This window comes from Salvelinus fontinalis, chromosome 9 (assembly GCF_029448725.1).
Source record: "Salvelinus fontinalis isolate EN_2023a chromosome 9, ASM2944872v1, whole genome shotgun sequence".
Classification (NCBI taxonomy): domain Eukaryota; kingdom Metazoa; phylum Chordata; class Actinopteri; order Salmoniformes; family Salmonidae; genus Salvelinus; species Salvelinus fontinalis.
The window spans coordinates 16,517,929-16,544,998 of NC_074673.1; the positions used below are offsets into that span (position 1 = coordinate 16,517,929).

General features: G+C 42.6%; 1 protein-coding gene across 3 annotated transcripts in view; it reads right to left on the minus strand.

Annotated features, from left to right (window-relative positions):
* Positions 1-20,749: 20,749 nt before the first annotated feature.
* Positions 20,750-27,070, minus strand: part of LOC129862170 (UPF0606 protein KIAA1549L-like) — a 44,385-nt gene continuing 38,064 nt past the window's right edge. For all 3 annotated transcript variants that reach the window (XM_055933567.1, XM_055933566.1, XM_055933565.1), the window contains 3 exons: positions 23,456-23,616; positions 23,268-23,341; positions 20,750-23,173 (listed from right to left, as the gene is read on the minus strand). In XM_055933567.1, coding sequence (XP_055789542.1) covers positions 23,312-23,341; positions 23,456-23,616 — 191 coding nt within the window. In that variant the 3' untranslated portion in view covers positions 20,750-23,173; positions 23,268-23,311. The remainder of the gene's footprint in view (positions 23,174-23,267; positions 23,342-23,455; positions 23,617-27,070) is intronic.

Sequence of the window (27,070 nt, forward strand, 5' to 3'; positions counted from 1 at the left end):
ATTGGATGAGCTTCCATCAGAATCTTTTACAAGTTTTCCTTTGTCCAGAATAATCGTTGTTTTGTTGTAGAAGGTCGTCTTCAACTGTGCAATTAGCAGCAAACGTTAGCCATGAGGCGCAGATGTGTCCAACTCAGCATAATGCAGAACAAAGAAAATACCGAAAATTGCAATATACTGATATAAACTGATATAACTCGGTTTAAAATAAGTACATTATGATATTTTTAACATATATCAAATTAAATCAGAGCCGGAGATATCTAACTTATAAAACGAAAGCTTTTCAGAGCGCAATGCAAGACGTCCATCTTGCGTCAGGCCAGACGATGAAAAGACCAGTCCTTCCGTTCCAAGAAGTCTTGTTCAACCTCAGATCTAGCTAGACACCCCATTCCAACTCTCACTGCTTACTGACATCTAGGGGAAGGCGTATGCAGTGCATGTAGACCCATAGATTCCATGCAAATTAATAAACTGACCCTGGAACAGATCCCCCGATTTCAGATTTCTCAGCTCCTGACAGGAAGTTTGCTGCAAAATTAGTTCTGTTTTACTCACAGATATAATTCAAACGGTTTTAGAAACTAGAGAGTGTTTTCTATCCAATAGTAATAATAATATGCATATTGTACGAGCAAGAATTGAGTACGAGGCAGTTTAATTTGGGAATGATTTTTTACAAAGTCGAAATGGCGCCCCCCTATTGAGAGGTTAATTTGCACTGCAGAAAAATGACAGCAGAAGACCGACACACCTAGTCTGTTGTGAGGTGGACACTGTGCTAGCAGCATGGACAGAGCAGAATACCCTCCCAAGGTCACACACAAAGTTGCACACCGTAATTCCATGTAATGACTTCAGATGTTCCTAACCATTGACTAATATTTTCCACTAGTTCCACTAAAGGGTACTCAGCACTAACCATAACGGTAGGTAGAATCCACAGTGCAGTGGCAGCGGCAGATTTACAATGTGCAGTGCACCCAAACCCTTTTCTGAAAATGAAAATGAAAATGACTGAGATGGACGGAGAGTTGACCCTAAAGTGCTACCCTGCCTGCCTGTCTCTCTGATACCATAGAAGAGGCAGCTTTTTGGATTCAAGTCTGAGGTTTTCTAACAGATGACGCGGTGCATTAATGTACATTTCCTCCACAGGAACAACAATTGTCTGTGACAAACCTTGTGTTTTTTTCTGCTCAAATTACAGTGAGACAAATAGATTCCCAGAGAATAACAGCAATTTTCTTCTATAAGAACATAATGTTCCTGCGTTAGCTAATTAGCTTATTAGAGCATGGTGGGGTGTCTGTGTAATACACCGGCCACGCTGTACTACAGGTGGGAAAGGACTGATGGAATAAAAATGAGAGCGAGAGAGTGAGAGAGAAAGAGAGAGAGAGAGACAGACAGACAGAGAGAAAGAGAATGAGCGAGAGAGAGAAAGAGAAAGAGCGAGCGAGGGAGGGGGAGAGAAAGAGAGCGAGAGAGCGAGCGAGAAAGAGAGCGAGAGAGCGAGCGAGAGAGAGAGAGAGAGAGAGAGAGAGAGAGAGAGAGAGAGAGAGAGAGAGAGAGAGAGAGAGAGAGAGAGAGAGAGAGAGAGAGAGAGAGAGAGAGAGAGAGCTAGCTTAAGCTACACATAGTCATATAGGCCCCTGGACTGAGCACCCAATACCACGGAAAAAAACATGTGCAAAGAACTGTGAGCCCTTTTTGGCATCATCCATAATCACCACCCTTGTGTTTGAATAAACATCAGTCTTTATAACATCCTGTTGTCCTGTCTGCTCCCCAGTTATAGGAAATAGGAACAGTCCCATCTACATCCCTCCACTGATACAGAGATATGCACACACATACAAACACACACACACGTTTGTTTTACTATCCTAGTGGGGACCAAACAATTTATTCCCATTCAAAATCCTATTTTCCCTAACCCTTAACCCTTAACCCTAATCCTTAACCTAACCCTAACCTTAACCCTAACCATACCCTTAACACAAAAACCATAACTCTAACCCCTAGCCCTAATTGTAAACCTAGCCCTAACCCTTAAAAAAGTATTTTCTCTTGTTTCACTATCCTTGTGAGGACTTCTGGTCCCCACAATGATAATACCCCCCCCCCTTCTGTGTGTGTTATTATGCCTGTTCTACCAGGATGTAAACTGTACTTGGATCCATAAACCCAGCAGCTGCTTCATAGAGACAATACATCCCCCTCACAGTAACTGGGTTACAACATACTGGAGCAATAACACAGCTCCAACAACCATGTTGTGCCTTGTCACAAGGGAAATAGTATTTGCAATTTACCATTTCGAGCTTTTAGAGATGTTCCCTGCTAAATGTTTCTTTCTGGGAAACAGGTTAAGAACGTAATTGGGTGTCAGAAGCTTTTTCTTCTGAACAATACAAGCTACACTACAGTACCTGGCAACATGGTGAGAGCCAACCAGGATGCTGTACTGTGATAGAATGGTAATAATGGCATGTCAGTCATTTAGCAGATGCTCCTCTTCTAACAGTCTATAAATACAGTAAGTTATGCACAGCAAGAGCAAGTGTGACAATACAGATGTCTGTTGAGCTCAGCACATTTTGCCTGATGTGACATTGGCCAACTTGCAATCATTGGAAAACAAACTGGACGATCTATGATTAAGATTATCCTACCAACGGGACAAAAAAAAATGTATTATCTTATGTTTCACCGAGACTTGGCTGAACGACGATACGGATTATATAGAGCTGGCTGGCTTCTCCGTTTTTCGGCAGGACAGAGCAGCTACGTCTGGTAAGACGAGGGGCGGGGTTGTGTGTCTAGTTGTCAATAACTGCTAGTGCACGATGTCTAATATTAAAGAAGCCTCGAGGTATTGCTTGCCTGAGGTAGAATACCTCATGATACGTTGTAGACAACACTGTCTACGAAGAGAGCTCACATCTATACAATTCATAGCCGCCTATTTACCACCGCAAACCGATGCAGGCACTAAGACCGCACTCGACGAGCTGTATAAGGCCATAAGCAAACAAGAAAATGCTCATCCAGAAGCGGCGCTCCAATGGGGCCGGGGACTTTAATGCAGGCAAACTTAAATCTGTTTTACCTAATTTCTACCAGCAAGTCACATGGGCAACCAGAGGGAAAAAAAGTCTAGACAACCTTTACTCCACACACAGAGATTCATACAAAGCTCTCCCTCGCCCTCCATTTGGCAAATCTGACCGTAATTATATCCTCCTGATTACTGCTTACAAGCAAAAACTAAAGCAGGAAGTACCAGTGACTCGGTCATTTCAGAGGTGCTCAGATGACGTGAATGCTACGCTACAGGACTGTTTTGCTAGCACAGACTGGAATATGTTTTGGGATTCATCCAATGGCATTGAGGAGGATACCAGCTCAGTCACCGGATTCATCAGTAAGTGCATCGACGACGTCGTCCCCACAGTGGCCGTACGTACATTTTCCAACCAGAAACCATGGATTGCAGGCAACATCTGCACCATCTAAAGGCTAGAGCTTCCGCTTTCAAGGAGCGGGACACTAATCCGGACGCTTATAAGAAATCCCGGTATGTCCTCAGACGAACCATCAAACAGGCAAAGCATCAATACAGGACTAAGATTGAATCCTACTACACCGGCTCTCATGCTCGTCGGATGAAAAAGGGCTTGGAAACTGTTACGGACTACAAAGGGACACCCAGCCACGAGCTAAATGCCTTTTATGCTCACTTTGAGGCAAGAATCACTGAAGCATGCATGATAGCACCAGCTGTTCCGGACGACTGTGTGATCACACTCTCCGTAGCCGATGTGATCAAGACCTTTAAACAGGTCGACATTCACAAAGCCGCGGGACCAGACAGTTTACCAGGACGTGTACTCAAAGCATGCGCGGACCTCCAGGCAAGTGTCTTTACTGACATTTTCAAACTCTCTCTGGCCGAGTCTGTAATAGCTACATGTTTCAAACAGACTACCATAGTCCCTGTGCCCAAGATAGCGAAAGGTAGCCTGCCTAAATGATTACCGCCCTGTAGCACAAACGTCAGTAGCCATGAAGTGCTTTGAAAGGCTGGTCATGGCTCACATCAACACCATCATGCCAGAAACCCTAGACCCACTCCAATTCTCATACCGCCCTAACAGATCCACAGATGACGCAATCTCAATCTTACTACACACGGCCCTTTCCCACATAGACAAAACGAACACCTATGGGAGAATTCTGTTCATTGACTACAACTCAGCATTCAACACCATAGTGCCCACAAAGCTCATCACTAACCTAAGGACCCTGGGACTAAACACCTCCCTCTGCAATTGGATCCTGGACTTCCTGATGTGCCGCCCCCAGGTGGTAAGGGTAGACAACAACACATCTGCCACACTGATCCTCAACACTGGGACGCCTCAGGGGTGTGTGCTTAGTCCCCTCCTGTACTCCCTGTTCACCCACGACTGCGTGGCCAAGCACGACTCCAACACCATCATTAAGTTTGCTGACGACACAACAGTGGTAAGCTTGATCACCCACAATGATGAGACAGCCTATAGGGAGGAGGTCAGAGACCTGGCAGTGTGGTGCCAGGACAACAACCTCTCTCTCAATGTGAGCAAGACAAAGGAGCTGATCGTGGACTACAGGAAAATGAGGGCCGAACACGCCCCCATTCACATCGACGGGACTGAAGTGGAGCAGGTCGAGAGTTACAAGTTCCTTGGTGTCCACATCACCAAAGACACCAAGATAGTTGTGAAGAGGACACGACAACACATTTTCCATTCAGGAGACTGAAAAGATTTGGCATGGTCCCCAGATCCTCAAAAAGTTCTACAGCTGCAACATCGAGAGCATCCTGACCGGTTGCATCACCGCCTGGTATGGCAACTGCTCAGCATCTGACCGAAAGGAGCTACAGAGGGTAGTGCGTATGGCCCAGTACATCGCTGGGGCTAAGCTTCCTGACATCCAGGACCTATATACTAGGTGGTGTCAGAGGAAGGCCCAAAAAATTGTCAAAGACTGTTCTCTCTGCTTCCGCATGGCAAGTGGTAGCAGAGCGCAAAGTCTAGGACCAAAAAGCTCCTTAACAGCTTCTACCACCAAGCCGTAAGACTGCTAAACAACTAAACTAATGAAATAGCCAACCGGACTATTTACATTGACCCCCCCTCCACGCTGCTACTTGCTGTTAATTATCAATGCATAGTCACTCTACAAATTACCTCGATTAACCTGTACCCCCGCACATTGACTCTGTATATTGCCTCGTTATTGTTTTGTACATTTCTTGTATTACCTTGTGATTGATTACATTTTTTTTAACTTCAGTTTATTTAGTAAATATTTTATTAACTCTATTTCTTGAACTGCATTGTTGGTTAAGGGCTTGTAAGTAAGCATTTCACGGTAAGGTCCACACCTGTTGTATTCGGCGCATGTGACAAATAAAATATGATTGGATTTGATTTGACATGGGGTGTGATGGAGTCAGAATGCATGAAGCAGATCTTGCACTGGGCCATGTCTAGCTCAACGCAAATCAACTACTGTGTTTGTTAGTCTTTTTTTTCATTTTAAGAGCTTAAATCCCACTCAAGAATCGTATATAATAGGCTGACTTTGGAGATATAGTTTATTTCTGATGTTGCAGCTACTTTGCATCCTATTGTGATTAATCATTTGTTACCACTTACATTCTATGTATTTAGCATTTTGTACCCTTTATAGTGTTTCCCATTAACATTCAAAACGTGTCATCTCTGACTATACGAAAAAGTATGAACAATGTATGCGCTCACTACTGTAAGTCACTCTACATAAGAACGTCTAGTAAATGACAAATTAAAATAAATACAAGTTATAGGATGCACAGTAATGTCTCTCTCTGCAGCCACTGGGGTGTCACACTCAATTCTGTCCTCCAGATGGGACACAGTGTTGTCATACCCTTCAGGACTGGACAGGTTTGAGGTTGTGTGACTGTTTTTATACATATTTAGACCTTTCAGCCAGTGACATATAGTGCTGTATGACAGTTTAGAGGTATGATTTCTTTATTAACTTAATTTACTGAAATGGGCCACCTCACTGTCCGTCTCCAGCCTGACGGGATTATGGGAATTGAGAATGTGGACGTGTGAGAGAGCGAGAGAAAGAGTGAGAGAGGGAGAGAGAGCGAGAGAGAGAGAGAGAGAGAGAGAGAGAGAGAAAGAGTGAGAGAGAGAGAGAGAGAGAGAGAGAGAGAGAGAGAGAGAGAGAGAGAGAGAGAGAGAGAGAGAGAGAGAGAGAGAGAGACTGGGGCAGTGTGGCCCTTTCATGTGATAAACGTATTCCTCTTGTGTAATTCACTTAAGTTCCTCGGTTTCCCTCTTTCCTGAAATTATGGGACCTAGTTTCCTCTGTAAACCCATTTGAATGTTTTTTTTTTTTTTTTCTTGTGGCTATAAAGCCAGTCTCCACGATCATAAATCCCTCATTACCAACAGAAGTGTTTTTTCCCCCTCATATTCTTGTGGTTCAACTTGTTTTCTCTCGCTCAATGTTATTAGCTTAGTGCTGTGAAAATTCATCACTCTGGTCCCCACCACTGAGTATTGGGGAGAGAGGCAGTGGGGGTTCAAAGCTGGGAGGGATGGCCACACTTTTAATTTGAAACAGCTCTGATGCCTGAATGGCACCAGAGGGATGGTGTGGTTGGAGCAAAGGCTGGATCAGCTCGGCCCAAAACCCAAGCAGTCCTGACCCTGTGACTGTGATTACAACCCAGGATTCCCCTGGCCCCGTGTGAGACGGCGGAGAAAGGGGGGAAAGGTGGAGAGACGGTGAGAGGCGGTGAGAGGGAGAGAGAGGAAGAAAAAATACGAAAGAGGAGTAAACAGGAAGCCAAACAGCTTGGGGTAATCGGTGTGTAAAACTCAGAACAAGTCAATCTGATTTTACTGTACACAATGGAAAGTCTGAATCTATTTAGTTCTCTAGTGCAAACAAACAAGTGCAGTGACTCAATGTCAAAGATTGTGACGGGTGTGAAAACATTGCAGTGCAACAGAAGATTACAGAACACTGAGGGGAACATGTAAAGGGGAATTTATAGATAAGAACAGCCAAACTGGCAACATGGATCATTATGCACAACTACCAGTTCAGCAGAGCTATTTAAATATCTCCTCTCCTGCGGTTAGTGTACCTCTGAGATAGAGAGAGAGAGAGCGGCCTGGCCTCTGTCTCTGTGACAGCTTTGTAGCGAGGGATGTGGAATGGACGTGTGAGAGACACACAGGGACAAAAATAGCCACGGGCGGACTCTGGGATTAGAGAAGATGGTACTGATGGAGTGTGTGTTTGTGTGTGTATTTGGGGGGGCTCAGCTGTCCGTATGGAGGTGAGAGAGGGAAGGACGTGACACACAGGGACAATCACACAAAGCCCCCGCGGCCAGGGTGCCAATCAATAGATAGAGGGAGAGATAGATGGAGAGTTATAAAAATGGAGTGACAGATGAAGAGATAATGGGTGTGGGAGAGGAGAGGCGGCTGCAGGGGCCAGGAAACCTTGAGCATACAGTATCCTAGACTGGACAGTGGCAGCAATAGAGAGAGCTGCCATGGCCTTGTTTACTGTTACTGTGCTAAATATGGACAAAGAGAAAGATTATGTTATACAGCACCAACCGGTCCAAGAGGAGCCTAGTCAATCAACTTGGATGGTGCATCCATGTGATGGGGTAAAAACCTACCCAAACAAGGGTTATGTTTAGAGTTATGGTTAGGGTTGAACTGAGATATGGACACGATACTAGGGTTAGGGTTTAGGGTTGAACCGGAGTGTGGACATGAAGCTAGGGTTCCGGTTAGGCTGTCGAGTGATTCCCACTAGGAACAGTAGTGCATAGCCCTGACAGGTCAGTGATTCCCAATTGGAACAGTAGTGCATAGCCCTGACAGGTCAGTGATTCCCACTAGGAACAGTAGTGCATATCCCTGACAGGTCAGTGATTCCCACTAGGAACAGTAGTGCATAGCCCTGACAGGTCAGTGATTCCCACTAGGAACAGTAGTGCATAGCCCTGACAGGTCAGTGATTCCCACTAGGAACAGTAGTGCATAGCCCTGACAGGTCAGTGATTCCCACTAGGAACAGTAGTGCATAGCCCTGACAGGTCAGTGATTCCCACTAGGAACAGTAGTGCATAGCCCTGACAGGTCAGTGATTCCCACTAGGAACAGTAGTGCATAGCCCTGACAGGTCAGTGATTCCCACTAGGAACAGTAGTGCATAGCCCTGACAGGTCAGTGATTCCCACTAGGAACAGTAGTGCATAGCCCTGACAGGTCAGTGATTCCCACTAGGAACAGTAGTGCATAGCCCTGACAGGTCAGTGATTCCCACTAGGAACAGTAGTGCATAGCCCTGACAGGTCAGTGATTCCCACTAGGAACAGTAGTGCATAGCCCTGACAGGTCAGTGATTCCCACTAGGAACAGTAGTGCATAGCCCTGACAGGTCAGTGATTCCCACTAGGAACAGTAGTGCATAGCCCTGACAGGTCTGTGATTCCCACTAGGGACAGTAGTGCATAGCCCTGACAGGTCAGTGATTCCCACTAGGAACAGTAGTGCATAGCCCTGACAGGTCAGAGATTCCCACTAGGAACAGTAGTGCATAGCCCTGACAGGTCAGTGAGAGTGATGTCAGTGAGACTTTCTGTCTCAGTTTAGGTCTGGGGATGAAGCCGTCTTCTACGGGAACTTAGGCTAAGCAAGACGTCTTCATCAGAAGACTTCATACTGTATGACAAACAGCTCCACCTACTGGAAATAAGCTGTCCGCTTACATTTCGATGTCACTGCAATCTCTCCTTCCAGAGTAAAAAAACAGATGTGCCATCGTCAAACACACCAACTGTTATAAGGACATATCATCTAAATACACCTTGCAATGAAAAGTAATCATGATGTAGGCGTACCCCCAAACTTTTGTCGATACATTGGTACATTAACACAAGTACTGAGCCATCCTTACTGTGTGTCCCAGAAAACTCTTTGACATGGAACGTTGATTGCAGGAACAGCTTAATATTCTGTGCCATCATACAGATTTGATGAACGTTTATTTCCAGCCAGGTCATTGGCTTCTTTAAAACCGAGGAATATATTCAGTGCAGAAAGCTGCTGCTGTCCACCGCTACCATAAAAATGAGCCTGCAGGATATGGCTATATTATCTCAGGGACAGACTCTCAAAGCCAGCTAAACCCATCTAAACTAGAAGAGAGCCCTAATCGATACACAAGAACAGACAAAGAGATCATATTCAGGAGATTTTGATGGCAAAATGGCATCCTTTCAGAGAAAAGTATGATGGGCTCTTGCTTTCTCCCATTAGTGCAGTGTAAGCATCTCCTCCTGAGTGCTACCTGTAATTGTGGCGGTGCGGCGAGGAGTTGTTCGTGTGAAGAGGAGATAACAGTGTGTGTGTGTGTGTGTGTGTGGCTGTCTGTCACAGTGCTGATAATCCTCTCCTACTGCCTGATAAAACGGACCACAGCTCAGCCACCACAACGGCACTCATTTGCATTTAATAAAGCAAAACCATTCGTACCCAAAACTCATGAATTAGGCCTCTGTGTTAAAATGGCCTTACATTGCCTCTTACAATGCCTCTTACATTGCCTCTTACATTGCCTCTTACATTGCCTCTTACATTGCCTCTCCATCAGTGATTTCAATTACCCACGGTGTATTTCTATTGTTTCCTGAGATAAGTGACATATTCTGGAGAGAGGGAGATGTCGTGCTGAAGGAGACTAGCAATACATTGCGGATAAGTGCTAACTCCAATGCAGTGGCGGTTCTAGCTTGTATGGCTCCCTGGGAGAACCCCCCCTTCAGCAAGACTAAACCAATTCACCTTGGTGGTGTGCAGACTGGTTTTATATTATTCTTAACGATTTCTCACAAACCAGAAAAAAATGCAAAAATATGTCTGTGAAACTATATGTTCACAGGATTATGAATGAATTGTGGTTTATTTGGTAGCATTTCGTAGTGTGACTGATTTGACTAATTGTATTAGTACTGTACAAAGTTAGAGGTGCGCTATTTGATAGATTCTCCCGCTCCCCCTACCTCGGACTTCCAGTGGGGAGACCTGAGGTCAACCTATCCCCGCTCCCCTCCCCATCTCGTACTTCTAAGTGGGAGACCTTCCCAGGCAGTAGCCTGCCTAGCTCACAAACTAGAATCAGGGGGCCCACTCCGACTAGATGAATTGACCCACAGTCCCACACGGTGACATAATATTATTAATGTGACTTGCAAATGAGCGATAGAAAACCGATCGCGTAAATGTCACCATTCCGGCTGCCCACTTCGCCTATACCTAAATCCGCCACTGCTCCAATGACCGTTGAGATTTCCTAACATGAAAAAAAAACGAGCATACATCTGACAAAACAAACACACACATGCTGAATAAAAGTTTGTATGATCTGTAAAGTTGGAAGTGCCAAGGGCTTACGCTTTGTCTACCCATTTCTGCACCCCCCTTTACTTTACAGGTCTTCTCATTACTGTTTAATCAGAGCCTTTCCTCTGCCACGTATATTGAACTGTAATTACAGTCTAAGTGTCTTATAGCAGATAGGACTTTGATACTGGGCCCTGGGAAGGAAACCAAACCTAATGAATTCTGCCAAAACAATGTGTCTGGCTGCCTCTCATGGCTACAGACAGCTGTTGAGATCAGCGGCCCAGCACTGATAAGAGAATAGCAGCAGCCCTTTACGAAGAAAAAAAATGTGACACTAGTTGACCTAGCCAACAAAAGGTACAATTTGGGTTATCATTGTACACTGTTGTAATGTTGTCAGTCAGTCCTTTGCATAGGTTGGCACATTCTTACATCTTTTTTAAACATTGAATAATGGATGATAATAAAAGGAGGTAAAATACCAAAACAAACCTAAGCCTCAATATGCACATTCTGGGTGTAGGAACATTTTGTAGTATTACATTTTACAGTCAACTCTGCATCAAACTGTGAACTTGTCCTGACCAACCGGTGTCTTCAACCGTCCTCTCCGCCGGTACAGATGAATCATAAGACCTTCAGCCTTGTTTCGGAGTAATGCTTTTCTCTGGCCTGTCTCCTGTAGTTTAGAAGACACCCACTCAAAACAGCTTCTCCCTTTCTCTGCACCTACTAAAGCCTCCTCTCTGACCTGGTTGATCTAGAGAGGATGGCACCCTGTTATCATCCTGGCTCAACTGCCACATGCAGTGTCATCAGTGCCAGAAACCAGTGTCTCCCCCTGTGGCTTTGATTCTAAAAAGGACATCGAAGTCTCTCTCATCTCATAATGAAGGACATTCACATTGAGACAGTGACTACTTTCAACCATCTCTTCATTTGGTCTGCCAATTACAAGGAGACACTGAGTATCATTGAGGATCCACAATGGCTTTTATAGAAAACACCTAGTGACTCTGCAGGAGTACTGACTCCCAGCCAAATGATGGTTGGAGAAGAGGTGGAAACATTCATTATTCTCACAACAACAATATGACAAATCAGAGAAAGACACTAGTTATTCCTGTTTGAAAATGGGTCTTTCTGATTATAATGAACATCTTGAAATATGGCCATCGTCAAACACACCAACTGTTATAAGGACATAGCATCTAAATACACCTTGCAATGAAAAGTAATCGTGATGTAGGCGTACCCCCAAACTTTTGTCGATACATTGGTACATTAACACAAGTACTGAGCCATCCTTACTGTGTGTCCCAGAAAACTCTTTGACATGGAACGTTGATTTCAGGAACAGCTTAATATTCTGTGCCATCATACAGATTTGATGAACGTTTATTTCCAGCCAGGTCATTGCCTTCTTTAAAACCGAGGAATATATTCAGTGCAGAAAGCTGCTGCTGTCCACCGCTACCATAAAAATGAGCCTGCAGGATATGGCTATATTATTTCAGGGACAGACTCTCAAGTCTTCATAATTGGGCGTTGGGCAACAACAACAAAAAAATCAGTACATGAGATCATTACTCCATCTAAACATGAATTGATTCTCAACTGCGATGCGGTTCTAGAAACATAAAGAGTGAGTTTTTCTGCATTTTTCTTACATTTTTATAAGGAATCTCTGTCATTTTACTCTGTTTTACCTTTTATTTTTTTAACTGCAAAAAGCAAGCAAATTTAACCTACTTTGAATATTCTGTAAAATTATACACCTTTTTTTTTTACAGTGTACTCAGCCAAGATTCCCGCCACTCCATCGTTCCATATATTTTTGTCACGTTCCTGACCTATTTATGTTAGTTGTTATGTGTGTTAGTTGGTCAGGACGTGAGGTTGGGTGGGCATTCTATGTTTTCTGTTTCTGTGTTGGTTTTGGGTTGCCTGGTATGGCTCTTAATTAGAGGCAGGTGTTTGGCGTTCCTCTAATTAAGAGTCATATTTAGGTAGGCGTTGTCACAGTGTTCGTTGTGGGTGATTGTCTTCCGTGTTTGTGTTATGTTTGCACCATACGGAACTGTATACGGTTTATGTAGTCTGTTTCCTATTCGTGCGTTCTTCGTGTCTATGTAAGTTCTCATGTTTAGGTCAGTCTACGTCGTTTGTTATTTTGTATCATTTCAAGTATAGTTCGTGTTCGTTTTTCGTCTTGTTTAATAAATATGTGTTCAAACTTCGCTGCGCCTTGGCTTGATCACTACACCTCCTCTTCTTATGAGGAGAGAGAGGAACGCCGTTACAATTTTGCTTGTGATGTATCTTTATACACTGTACAGTTAGAGCAACAATTTCCACCCATGTTTCCAATTCTCTATTAAGGGTGTGTTCGTAAACTCGTCTGAGTGTGCCAGAGCGCAGAATAACTGATGAATTTACCAACGCTCAACACCCCTTGAATATGGTCGGTGTCAGTAAACGTTGGCAAAAAAGCGTAATTAAATTGTTGCCAGCAGCACAGTTACAGTCACCAACACTCTGGATAACATGAAAACAGCATACCAGCTCTGCTAGGATGAGTAAAATGGTCAGAGTGAGCTGTTCTCTCATTTGTGTCTGTAAGTAGCTAGCAAGCTGGCCAAAGTTAGCCAGTTATTTTGGGTGCTTGACTGCCTTCGTGAAGTCAGAACGCTCAGAGAGCAAACCGCTCTGAATTTACGAACTGACAATCTGACAACTCTGAATTTATGAACGCCCAGAGCACAGTCTGGCACTTCTGATTGAATTTACGAACACACCACAAAATGTACACCATGGTATTGTTGAATACTTGTTTCTTATTGGCTTGAAGGGCATTCTAGGGCGGTGATTATTTATATTTATAAACTGGGTGGTTTGAGCCCTGAATGCTCATTGGCTGAAAGACAGTAAACCACGGGTATGACAAATTATTTATTGTTACTGCTCTAATTATGTTGGTAACCAGTGTATAATAAATAAATAAGGCACAGTATATTTGCACAGTGGAATTCAATGGCTATAGTTAATTTTTACATGTTCTGTGTTTGAGTTGCTTTTGAAAAAAAAAGTTGAATTGAAAACATAGCATTGTTGAATTCGATTGTCATAATGGCAAGCTAGGACTGATGGTTTGGTTAGCTAAACTAGCAAGTCTGTTTGCTTGGTTACCACGGCAACTAATGTAGCTAGCTATCTAGTAAACTTGCTAGCTACGTCAGTGGATGTTGAACACATTTCTACCGGCAAATGAACACATTTCTAGCGGCTAATGTGTTAAATTATAGCCATGGTATAAAAGGGATAATCAACTCGGGGCTCTATGCGTTCTCTGGAATATAATGGATCTCTGTGCAATGTCAGTTCCACTCCGCTAGCGCGTTGTGGAACACACTTTCCACGTCGTTCATTATTTTCCATAGAACACAACGCCCCTCGTTGATTATCCCTCATGTAAATCCTCTGAACAGTTTGAGCCCTGTGCTCTGATCTTTCGCTGAGTGCCACAATCTTGTAATTCCCATTTGTTTGCCTTTCAGTGATTGCTCATTAATTACTGAGAGAAGTGATTAGACATCTCTCATTACACTGGGCCACACAGGCAGAGGGCCCAGGCAGTGGGTCTGACCTGAGCCAGTACTGTCTGAAGCCTCCCCAGGCAGAAGACCTGAACCTCCAAATCCTTAATCCTAAAACTAACTCTAACCCTAACCATAAACCTAACCCATAACTTAATTCTAACCATAACCCTAAAATAGCCTTTTTCCTTGTGGGGACCGGTAAAATGTCTGAACTGGCCTTGTTTTACAAGGATAGTTAAACAAGGAACATGATATAGAAGAACCAACCGACACGTCCACACACACACACACACACACACACACACACACACACACACACACACACACACACACACACACACACACACACACACACACACACACACACACACACATACACAAGCTGCTTGGCTAAATATGCTGTTCTGTGCAAATCTGATGGACAAGTACACAGTCCAAGCTGAGCACAAAATCAACTCCAGCAGGCGGTGAAAGGATTAGGAGACGAGGCAAGCCATCCAAGGACAAAACTGAAAATTCTCAAATCAAAAAAGAGAGCTTTGGGATTTTTCCATTCAAAGTTACATGTCCTTGGACCCTTTGGAGACAGAACAATGAATCATTAATTATTCTGATAAGCTAATTATCAATAACATAGTGTCAACATGAAAGACAAAGGTTTCCAGAGGTCAATGTTGCCAGTATGTTGGATAATTAATTCATGCTTTCACCTTCTGTGTGAGTAGCTGGATCCAGATCAGCGGATCATCACTGTCAGATTTGTTATTTAGATGTCACATAAATGTCTATCAATGTGCTTTCAACCATTTAAAAGCACAGACCTTCAGATGGGAATACAATGTCAGATATTTTGGTTATTTATATAACAGATTAATTTGATATCACCGTGCTTCATCTAAACATAGGAAACAGCACCTCCACCCCGCTGATCCTCAACACAGGGGCCCCACAAGGGTGCGTTCTCAGCCCTCTCCTGTACTCCCTGTTCACCCATGACTGCGTGGCCACGCACGTCTCCCACTCAATCATGAAGTTTGCAGACAACACTACAGTGGTAGGCCTGATTACCAACAACAACGAGACGGCCTACGGGGAGGAGGAGAGGGCCCTCGGAGTGTGGTGTCTGGAAAATAACCTCACACTCAACGTCAACAAAACAAAGGAGATGATCGTGGACTTCAGGAAACAGCAGAGAGAGCACACCCCTATCCACATCGACGGGACAGTAGAGGAGAGGGTAGAAAGTTTTAAGTTCCTCGGCGTACACATCACGGACAAACTGAATTGGTCCACCCACACAGACAGCATGGTGAAGAACAGCGTTGTGACCTCAGGAGGATGAAGAAATTCGCCATGTCACCAAAACTTCTACAGATGCACAATCGAGAGCATCCTGTCGGGCTGTATCACCGCCTGGTACGGCAACTGCTCCGCCCACAACCGTCAGGCTCTCCAGAGGGTAGTGAGGTCTGCACAACGCATCACCGGGGCCAAACTACCTTCCCTCCAGGACACCTACAGCACCCGATGTCACAGGGAGGCCATAAAGATCACCAAGTACAACAACCACCCGAGCCACTGCCTGTTCACCCCGCTATCATCCAGAAGGCGAGGTCAGTCCAGGTGCATCAAAGCAGGGACCGAGAGACTGAAAAACAGCTTCTATCTCAAGGCCATCAGACTGTTAAACAGCCACCACTAACATTGAGTGGCTGCTGCCATACATGTAAAAAATGTATCACTAGCCATTTTAAACAATGCCACTTAATATAATGTTTACATACCCTACATTACATTATATTCTCATATGTATATACTGTACTCTATACCACCTACTGCATCTTGCCATCTTTATGTAATACATGTATCACTAGCCACTTTCAACAATGCCACTTTTATGTGTTTACATACCCTACATTACTCATCTGATATGTATATAGTGTACTCCTATGCCGTTGCCGTTCTGTACCATCACTCATTCATATATCTTTATGTACATATTCTTCATCCCTTTACACTTGTGTGTTTAAGGTAGCTGTTGTGAAATTGTTAGGTTAGATTACTCGTTGGTTATTACTGCATTGTCGGAATTAGAAGCACAAGCATTTCGCTACACTCGCATTAACATCTGCTAACCATGTGTATGTGACAAATAAAATTTGATTTGATTTGAAACACAGCATCTGGTGATGTCTGTGGGTTCCAGACTTCAGGCAGTCATTGACCTCAAAGGATTTGCAACCAAGTATTAAAACTTACAATTTCATTTACGATTGTTAGTTTGTCCAATTAATTTTGAGATCCTAAAATTGTGGGGACCACATATAAAAAGTGCTGTAAATCCTACACCTTTCACCCGAGTTGGATGTAATTACCCGCAAACTTTCAGCTCATCTTGATTGTTTCCTTTCAAATCCATTGTGGTGGCGTACAAAGCCAGATGATAACTTGGTCAATGTCCAAATATTGACTGTAGCTGATTCGCTTTTCATACACTCGCTCCTTTCAACACATCCACTTGCCCATACTCTGGTTGCCATATATAGCACAAAATGGTTCCAATAATATTTCCACCATTAATTTTTCCAACATGGGATTTTAGGAACACTTAAAATAAGGGCTATGTTCCTGTGTAGGCTTACCCTGGCGTGATGTTTTGATAACCATGTCAGACAAGGTGACTTTTATCAATATATTCAGCTCTATTTACTCTCAGATTCGAAAATGTTAATTAGTATCAAAGTAGACATCATACAAGACTACAAATCCCTGCAAGCTCCTGACACCTTCTCTAACAAGTATTCCGATAGCCAGTGGTAAGGTATTGAAACTGCTGTCGGGACTCTGCTGTTGAGACAGCTTTACGTGGGCACTGTCTGTCACCGTTATAGTGCAATTCATGTATTGTTTAGTGTTGTGTTGCTGGCATGCATAAAAATACTAAATAAATATGCCTGCTAAAATCGCCACGTTTTTATTTTATTTTATGCATGCCAGCAAACACACTACACAACACAACACTGAACAAAAACATAAACGCAATATGCAACCATTTCAAAGATTTTACTGAGTTTCAGTTCATTTAAGGAAATCAGTCAATTGAAATAAATAAATGAAGCTCTAATCTATGGATTTCACATGACTGGAATATGCATCTGTTGGTCCAAGTTACCTTAAAAAAAAAGTAGGGGCATGGATCAGAAAACCAGTCAGTATGTGGTGTGACCACCATTTGCCTCATGCAGCGCGACACATCTCCTTCACACAGAGTTGATCAGGCTGTTGATTGTGGCCTGTGGAAAGTTGTCCAAGTCCTCTTCAATGGCTGTGCGAAGTTGCTGGATATTGGCAGGAACTGGAACGCGCTGTCGTACACGTTGATCCAGAGCATGCCAAACATGCTCAATGGGTGACATGTCTGGTGAGTATGCACCTGTGCATTCAAATTGCCATTGATAAAATGCAGTTGTGTTCATTGTCCGTAGCTCATGGAGCACTCTGTTCACAACATTGTCATCAGCACACCGCGCTCTCCGCTCTGCCATCTCTCCGCTCTGCCATCTCTCCGCTCTGCCATCTCTCCGCTCTGCCATCTCTCCGCTCTGCCATCTCTCCGCTCTGCCATCTCTCCGCTCTGCCATCTCTCCGCTCTGCCATCTGCCCAGTACAGTTGAAACCGGGATTCATCAGTGAAGAGCGTGACAGTGGCCATCGAAGGTGAGCATTTGCCCACGGAAATCTGTTGTGACGCCAAACTGCAGTCAGGTCAAGAAGCTGGTGAGGACGACGAGCACGCAGATTAGCTTCCCTGAGACGGTTTCTGACAGTTTGTGCAGAAATTGTTTGGTTGTGCAAACCAACAGTGGTATTTGGTATTTATTAGGATCATGAAACATGACATAATACATAGTACGGAACATAATTAGTCAAGGACTGAAATATATACATTTAAAGTGTCACACATAGCCTACACATCAGTATATACACACAATATCTAGGTCGAATACATAATACAGCGCAAATTACAACACAATATATATAAAATGGCTGTGTCTCTTCACAGCCCCTTTGTGCAGTAAGGTGTTCATTTGTTTATTGAATCTGGTTTTATTGCTAGCATGAATTACCTGAGCCGGCAGAGAGTTCCATGTCGTCATGGCTCTATTTAAAACTGTGTGTTTCTCAACCTCTGTTCAGGACATGGGGACTGTGAAGAGACCTCTGGTTGCATGCCTTGTGTTGTACCGATGAGTGTCCGAACTGTGTGCCAACTGCTTGAACAGACAGTTCAGTATCTTCAACACATTCACTTCGTGTGATACCTGCTGCTTTATTCTGGACCAACTGAAATTTACCTATGTCCTTCTTTGCCGCACATGACCACACAGCTGGGCAGTAGTCCAGGTGCAAGAAAACTAGGGCCTGTAGGACTTGTCTGGTTGACTGAGATGTCAAGAAGGCAGAGGAATGCCCTATCATGGACAGACCTCTTCCCATTTTAGCAACCATTGAGTCTACATGTTTTGACCATGACAGCTTGCTGTCTACGGTTACAGCCAGCAGTTTAGTCTCCTCAACTTGCTCAAGAGCTGCGTAATTCAATAATAGATCTAAACAAGGTTTAGCATTGAGCGAGTGATTTGTTCCAAAAACAATGTTTTTTTGTTTTTTAGATATTTAGCTTCATCAGCTATCTGGCTGGCTGGTGTCAGACGATCCTGCAGGTGAAGAAGCCGGATGTGGAGGTCCTGGGTTGGCATGGTTACACGCGGTCTGCGGCTGTGAGGCCGGTTGGACGTACTGCCAAATTCTCTAAAACGACATTGGAGGAGGCTTATGTTAGAGAAATGAACATTCAATTCTCTGCCAACAGCTCTGGTGGACATTTCTACAGTCAGCATGCCAATTGCACACTACCTCAACTTGAGACATCTGTGGCTTTGTTTGTGTGACAAAACTGCACATTTTAGAGTGGCCTTTTATTGTCCCCAGCACAAGGTTCACCTGTGTAATGAAGATGCTGTTTAATCAGTTTCTTGATATGCCACTGGCTGGATTATCTTGGTAAATGATACATGCTCACTAACAGGGATATAAACACATTTGTGGATCCAATATGACAGAAATAAGCTTTTCATGCATATGGAACATTTCTAGGATCTTTTATTTCAGCTCATGAAACATGGGACCAACACTTTGCATGTTGCATTTTTGTTCAGTGTAGATTCCATTTCACAATACATTGACAAATTGATTCAACCAGTTTGTTTGTGCCCAGTGGAACAGAACTTTTCAGCTTGACAAATCTCATGGTTGGCTAACATTATCACCATATATTCTTATCCAGATAAATGTATAAGAGTAATTAAGGTTAAGTGCATTGCTCAAGGGCACAGCAACAGCTCGGGGATTTGAACCAGCAACCTTTCAGTTACTGGCCCAACACTCCTAACCACTAGGCTACCTGCCACCAAGTAGAACTTTTTACCTTGGATATAAACCTTTTTCTTATGCAGAACCAGTGGTCCTGGAGGCTGTGCTCTGTGTGTTGACTACCTCAGTAGGAGAAGAGGAAGAAACAGATGAAAACAATTTGAACAGGGTCTATTTCCTGTGGCGAAGAGAGGGGATTGTTTTTGTCACTGCATCAGGGCCTGGGGGTTGTTCCATGGTTAGCGGGATGATGTGCAACAGACACCTCAGCAGGTAGGAACATCAGCCTGGCTCCAGAGCTGCAGAGGAGGGGGTACCTGGGTAACGTGTTGTAGTTAAACAGGGTTGTCTCACCGCGAGCAGGCCATGACATCATTCCAAACAGTGTTTTCCAGCTGGGAAGGCCCATTAGATGAGAGCCGTGTCTGAATAACACTACAACATGTTTAAGAAGAAATCCAGGGGCATTATGGGAGATAAAAGCATCTAGACCTCCATTAATGCCAGAGACAGAGGGGTTTTGTAAAATGGAGAGATGGGGTGAGATTTGTGAAAACCCTAATGAGTTACAGGAATTCTGCCTCCCCCTTGTGGGGATAAAGATGAACTGCCAGTTGATCACACATTTACCATATTAGCAATGTGTGATCTGACCTGATGTTTTACTGACAATCTGCGTCTATAAGAGGAACTGATCCAATAGTACTTTAGATCTCTGTGTATATGGTTTGATGTTCCTAAAACAAGTTTATCTTAATGTAGCTCAGTAGTCTCAGACTGTACTGAAGAGTCAAGGTCCTGACGTGGTTACCATCTCCTTGGAGGACTGATACGGCACTTAATCATAATGTGTGGGGAAAGAATACCAATTTTAAAGCTTTCTGAGGACAATAAATTGTTCAGTGTAAAAGCTTTGTATTCAGGATTCATTGCTTGTAGAAAGTCAAGAAAAGTCCTTTTAGATGCTGGAGCTGCGGTCTGTGGTCTTTGTAAATCCTTCAATGTCACTGGTCAAATGAGTTTCCCTCTAGGGATGTGCAGCTCCTTAGACAATGGGAACAATGCACTGTGAGATGCCTGTGAGACCCTGACATTTATTCACTGAACTAGTAGAAAATGTCACACACGGACTCCCATCTCCCTCACATGCAGGTTCCTACTGAAAGTAGCTATTCTTCATTCAGGGTTGTAAACTAATGTTCCACTCAAGAAACAAATACCAAGTTGTAATTTATTGGGTTTTATTTCACCAAAATTCTGCATAACTACATTCAATTGCATTCTTCATAACATGATTCAAACTGCTGAGTCTTCAGAAACCTCCGGGGCTAATCATCACATTTAATCTCAGAGAAATGCATCTGGTAAAAGAAGCATCAGGAGTACATCAACTTATGTCAACTCTTTCATTATGTTCCTTTTGACTGTTCAAATCAATCACATTTTCCCCTTCATTAGCTTCAAATTTGTGTAACTGAACACATCAATGATATTATTTTCAACAAATGGGAGTGCCTTTTGTCTCTTAGCGATACAAGTTACAATGACGACGATTCCAAGCATCAACCAGATTGTTTGTGCTTGATAAAGGCAAAGACGTTCAACTCATAGGCTACATTTGAATTCCTTTTCAAGTCTCATCAACGTTGTTTAGTGAAACTTTACTGTGACTAAATCTAGTAGAGGAAGAATGTTTTACCAATGTATGTGTAGAGCAGAAAAAGTTGACATTTTATGTAGTATTACAGAGCAAATCACAGAGATTCTCTAAATATCTTTGCATTTGGGCTTTTTACATGGTTTATTATAATTCCTTTGGAATATTACGCTTAAACGTAAAAATAATGGTTTCATATTTTTGTAGAAAAATAGTTAAATCATTTTTTTCAAACTAGGTAGAAACAGTTGGTATCTATTTGAAGACACCTACCCAGTCAAACTAATGGACTAGATACAGACTATGCATCTGCATCTTTTTATCCTTTTGAGTATGACTCATAATCTGTTAAAAAGCAGTTATTCTAATATTTTAAATATTAATATTGCATGCTTAACAAAGTATTTGCATTGATACTGCAGTTTTGTGGGGTCAGGAACTCAGGATATATGAGAAAGTGCTCTGTTCATCTAATATCACACTAAACTAATAACTTTGTGATAGATCCAACTGTATTTTATATCATCACATTAAACCTGATTCTGTCACCATTTTTAAATGTAAAAACCTTTCCAATGCTATGTCATTATTACATATTCAATATCAGCAATATCACAGTAATACAAATCAAGTCTGGTGACATGTTTTGGTGGTTGTTGATCTAGACTAAACTGCACTGATTAACTCAACTAGTAGCATATACATGGTAAAGAGCCCAACTAGTAGCATATACATGGTAAAGAGCCATCACATTATCCTTTTTGAAATGCAGGCAATTCAGTAAATACTAGTAAAACATAGCATTATCCATCATTTTGCTTATGTTATGACCCAGTGAGCATTTTTGTATATGCATATACCAGCATATGCAGACCACATTAGAAATGTGGTCATGTTTTACACTAGATGATCCTGGTAGTTAGACATCTAAGTGTTGGTACACTTGACATATTTGAAAATAAGATTCAAAACAATCTGACCATCCTTCAAATTTGAAATGCATTAAAGCAAGTCAACATGTCAAGAAAATGGTGTCAAAATATACACAGAAAATATCTCTCTCTCTCACTGCTTGTAAAAGTCTCTTCAAGATTTAATGCTGTCATGTTACATAACAAATTGAATAAATACTCCTGTGGCCCATCCAACACATCTGATTATTACCACTCTGTCCAGTGAATGAATATGACCCAATATAAGTCAGAATCTCCAAATACAAATACATAATAACACTTGCAAGTAAAGAACCATTGTAAGATCATTTGTGTGCTGCAATATGACTCGATTCAGCTTTTCATAATCATGGTTAGTAGACACACACCATTAACATATGAATGACAGAACAGGTGTGTTTTACTGTAATCTGATGGGTTGAAGGTCATGGGTACATTTCAAAAATACAGAATGACAATGCCAATCACACCAAAGCTTTTCTTGCACAAATGTTTTCCCTTAAATTAAGGTGAGCGCACAAGATACACTCATTAAATGTTTTACTCATTCAAAATAAGAAGTAATGCACAAAAGTAAATGACAAAGCACACAAATATCCAAAAACTGAAACAGCTCAAGACGAGTTAGATACTATTTTTTTGTAATTTAAAAAAATACACATAAACCATCAGTAGTAGGTAAAACTCTTCTTTCCATTAAAGAATTTGGATCATCAAAAAGCACAGTTAGTCCAGCTTTGCCAGCTCTGTCATTGGATGGTGTGGACCAGGGCAGAGGCTGTATGTGGCATTACCATTGGGGATGCTGCTGCTCTACTCTAGGCCATCCTCTGCTGGCTGGTGGCAGTTGACATGGAGGCTGTGAGGCCTGTGTGACCGGGGGCTCAGAGACCATAGAGGGCCTGGATGGGCTGAGGAGGCAGGCCAGAGGCCAGCAGGGGCCAGGGGTGACAGCGAGGGCAGGGTGCTCTAGTGGGGTACTCTAGTGGGGTACTCACTGTGAGGGAGGGAGGCCCTACTGCCCAACCGATAGGACAACTGGAAGACAAAGAGAAAGAAATGTAACGAAATTAAATGAGCCACAAAAACCCAAGTCATTGAATGCTGTCTTGTGTTAAGTGTGTGTGCCCACCAAGATATATGCTGTTTCCACTCAGTGCCAGAGATCAGGTAATCTCAACAAATGGTTTCTAAATGACACGGGTTCTGAAAAGAGAAGAGACTGGTTTAAACAGGGACTAATAGTGACGAATCCAGATCAAACAATCTGCGTTATACAAGCTAAATATACGAGGACATTGTTCTGGTTCCGATACTAACAGTATTTACAGTATCATTCCACTGGTGTGGGATGTCCTCAGGTTCCGGTGGGTAGGACATCCAAGATGGGCTTCCGTACGACGATGGTGGAGACATGATAAAGTAGTCAGAGTAACCAGGGTGGTTGGCTGATATGGCGTAGACTGCTGTCATTGGGTTTCCTGTAGAGATAAGCAGTGTGTTTAGCCAATCAGAGGCTTAACTGAGTGAACTTGAATTTGGAAGTTTACATACACTTAGGTCGGAGTCATTAAAACTCCTTTTTTCAACCACTCCACAAATTTCTTGTTTTGGCAAGTCGGTTAGGTTTTGGCAAGTCGGTTAGGACATACTTTGTGCATGACACAAGTAATTTTTCCAACAATTGTTTACAGACACATTATTTAACTTATAATTCACTGTATCACAATTCCAGTGGGTCAGAAGTTTACATACACTAAGTTTACTGTGTCTTTAAACATCTTGGAAAATTCCATAAAATTATGTCATGGCTTTAGAAGCCTCTGATAGGCTAATTGACATTATTTGTCACGTCCTGACCTTAGTTCCTTTTTTATGTCTCTATTTTGGTTTGGTCAGGGTGTGAGTTGGGGTGGGCATTCTATGTTTTGTTCTATGTTTTGTATTTCTGTGTTTGGCAGCTGTCTATCGTTGTTTCTGATTGAGAACCATACTTAGGTATCCTGTTCCCACCTGTGTTTGTGGGTAGTTGTTTCCTGTTTTGTGTGTATACCTTACAGGACTGTTTCGTTTCGTTCTCTCTCTTTGTTGTTTTTGTCATTCAGTGTTCAGTTTATTTAACTTCATTAAAATGAACACTTACAACGCTGCACCTTGGTCCTCTTCTCCTTCTCCTGACGACGTTCGTTACATCATTTGAGTCAATTGGAGGTGTACCCGTGGATGTATTTCAAGGCCTACCTTCAAACTCAGTGCCTCTTTGCTTGACATCATGGGAAAATGAAAAGAAATCAGCCAAGCCCTCAGAAAAAAATAAGTTCACCTCCACAAGTCTGGTTCATCCTTGAGATTAATTTCCAAACACCTGAAGGTACCATGTTCATCTGTACAAACAATAGTACGCAAGTATAAACACCATGGGACCATGCAACCGTCCTACCACTCAGGAAGGAGACGCGTTCTGTCTCCAAGAGATTAACGTACTTTGGTGCAAAAAGTGCAAATCAATCGCAGAACAACAGCAAAGGACCTTGTGAAACGAGTCCTTCATCGACATAACCTGAAAGGCCGCTCAGCAAGGAAGAACCCACTGCTCCAGAACCGCCATAAAATAGCCAGACAAGGGTTTGCAACTGCACCTGGGGACAAAGATTGTACTTTTTGTAGAAATGTCCTCTGGTCTGATGAAACAAAAATAGAACTGTTTGGCCATAATGGCCATCGTTATGTTTGGAGGAAAAAGGAGGCTTACAAGCCAAAGAACACCATCCCAAACGTGAAGCACAGGGGTGGCAGCATCATGTTGTGGGGGTGCTTTGCTGCAGGAGGGACTGGTGCACTTCACAAAATAGATGGCATCATGAGGTAGGAAAATTATGGGGATATATTGAAGCAACATCTCAAGACATCAGTCAGGAAGTTAAAGCTTGGTCGCAAATGGGTCTTCCAAATGGACAATGACCCCAAGCATACTTCCAAAGTTGTGGCAAAATGGCTCAAGGACAACAAAGTCAAGATATGGATTGGCCATCACAAAGCCCTTACCTCAATCCTTTTGAACATTTGTGGGCAGAACTGAAAAAGCATGTGCGAGCAAGGCGGCCTACAAACCTGACTCAGTTGCACCAGCTCTGTCAGGAGGAATGGGTCAAAATTCACCCAACTTATTGTGGGAAGCTTGTGGAAGGCTACCCGAAACGTTTGAACCAAGTTAAACAATTTAAAGGCAATGCTACCAAATACTAATTGAGTGTATGTAAACTTCTGACCCACTGGGAATGTGATGAAAGAAATAAAACCTGAAAACCTGAAAAAAATCATTCTCTCCACTATTATTCTGACATTTCACATTCTTAAAATAAAGTGGTGATCCTAACAGACCTATGACCTAGGAAATGTGCTTTTCTTTCAAAAACAAGGACATTTCTAAGTGACCCCAAACTTTTGAACGGTAGTGTGTATACACAGCGCATTCGGAAACTATTCAGACCCTTTGACTTTTCCCACATTTTGTTACAGCCTTATTCTAAAATGGATTAAATCGGTTATTTTCTTCTCATCAATATATACACAATACCCCATAATGACAATGCAAATAACAAGTTTAGAAATCTTTGCAAATGTATAACAAATAATAACAAAAATATTACATAAGTATTCAGACCCTTTACTCAGTACTTTGTTGAAGCACCTTTGGCAGCGATTACAGCCTTGAGTCTTCTTGGTTATGAATCTACAAGCTTGGCACACCTGTATTTGGGTGTGCCATTCTTATCTGCAGATCCTCTCATGCTCCGTCAGGTAAGATGGGGAGAGTCGCTGCACAGCTATTTTCAGGTCTCTCCAGAGATGTTTGATTGGGATCAAGTCCAGGCTCTGGCTGGGCCACTCAAGGACATTCAGAGACTTGTCCTGAAGCCACGCCTGCATTGTCTTGGCTGTGTTCTTTGGGTGGTGTCCATTCCTGTGGTGGTCCTCATGAGAGCCAGTTTCATCATAGCACTTGATGGTTTTTGCGACTACACTTGAAGAAACTTTCAAAGTTCTTGAAGTTTTCCGTGTTGACTGATCTTCATATCTTAAAGTAATGGACTGTCATTTCTCTTTGCTTATTTGAGCTGTTCTTTCCATAATATGGGCGTGGTCTTTTAACAAATAGGGCTATCTTCTGTATACCTCCGCTACCTTGTCACAACACAACTAATTGGCTCAAACGCATTAAGAAGGAAAGAAATTCCACAAATTAACTTTAAAAAAGGCACACCTGTTAATTCAAATGCGTTCCAGGTGACAACATCATGAAGCTGGTTGAGAGAATGCCAAGAGTGTGTAAAACTGTCATCAAGGCAAAGGGTGGTTACTTTGAAGAATCTCAAATATAACATATATTTTGATTTGTTTAACACTTTTTTGGTTACTACATGATTCCATATGTGTTATTTCATAGTTTTGATGCAATAAAGAAAAACCCTGGAATGAGTAGGTGTGTCCAAACTTTTGACTGGTACTTTGTGTATTTACATTTGTATTTACAGTGAGCACCATAATTCATTGGACAGTGACCATTTTTTTGTTATTTTGGTTTTGTACTCTAGCACTGAGTTTGAAAGGATACAATGACAACGAGGGTGAAGTGCAGACTGTCAGCTTTAATTTGAGGGTATTTTCATACATATCGAATGAACCGTTTAGAAATGACAGCACCTTTTGTACACGGTCCCCCCATCTTAAGGTACTACAAGTATTTGTTGAATTGGCTTCACAGATGTGTGTCGTTAGGCAGGTGTATTCATGTGTGTCGTTAGTGAATGCAGGAGAGCTGTTGATGAATAGTGTTGATTCTAGACTTTGCTATTGCCTTTGGAGGTTGTTGTTGGGGTTTGACAACATGAGGAAGACAGCAGTGTCGATGCAAATGAAGCTGGCCATCATAAG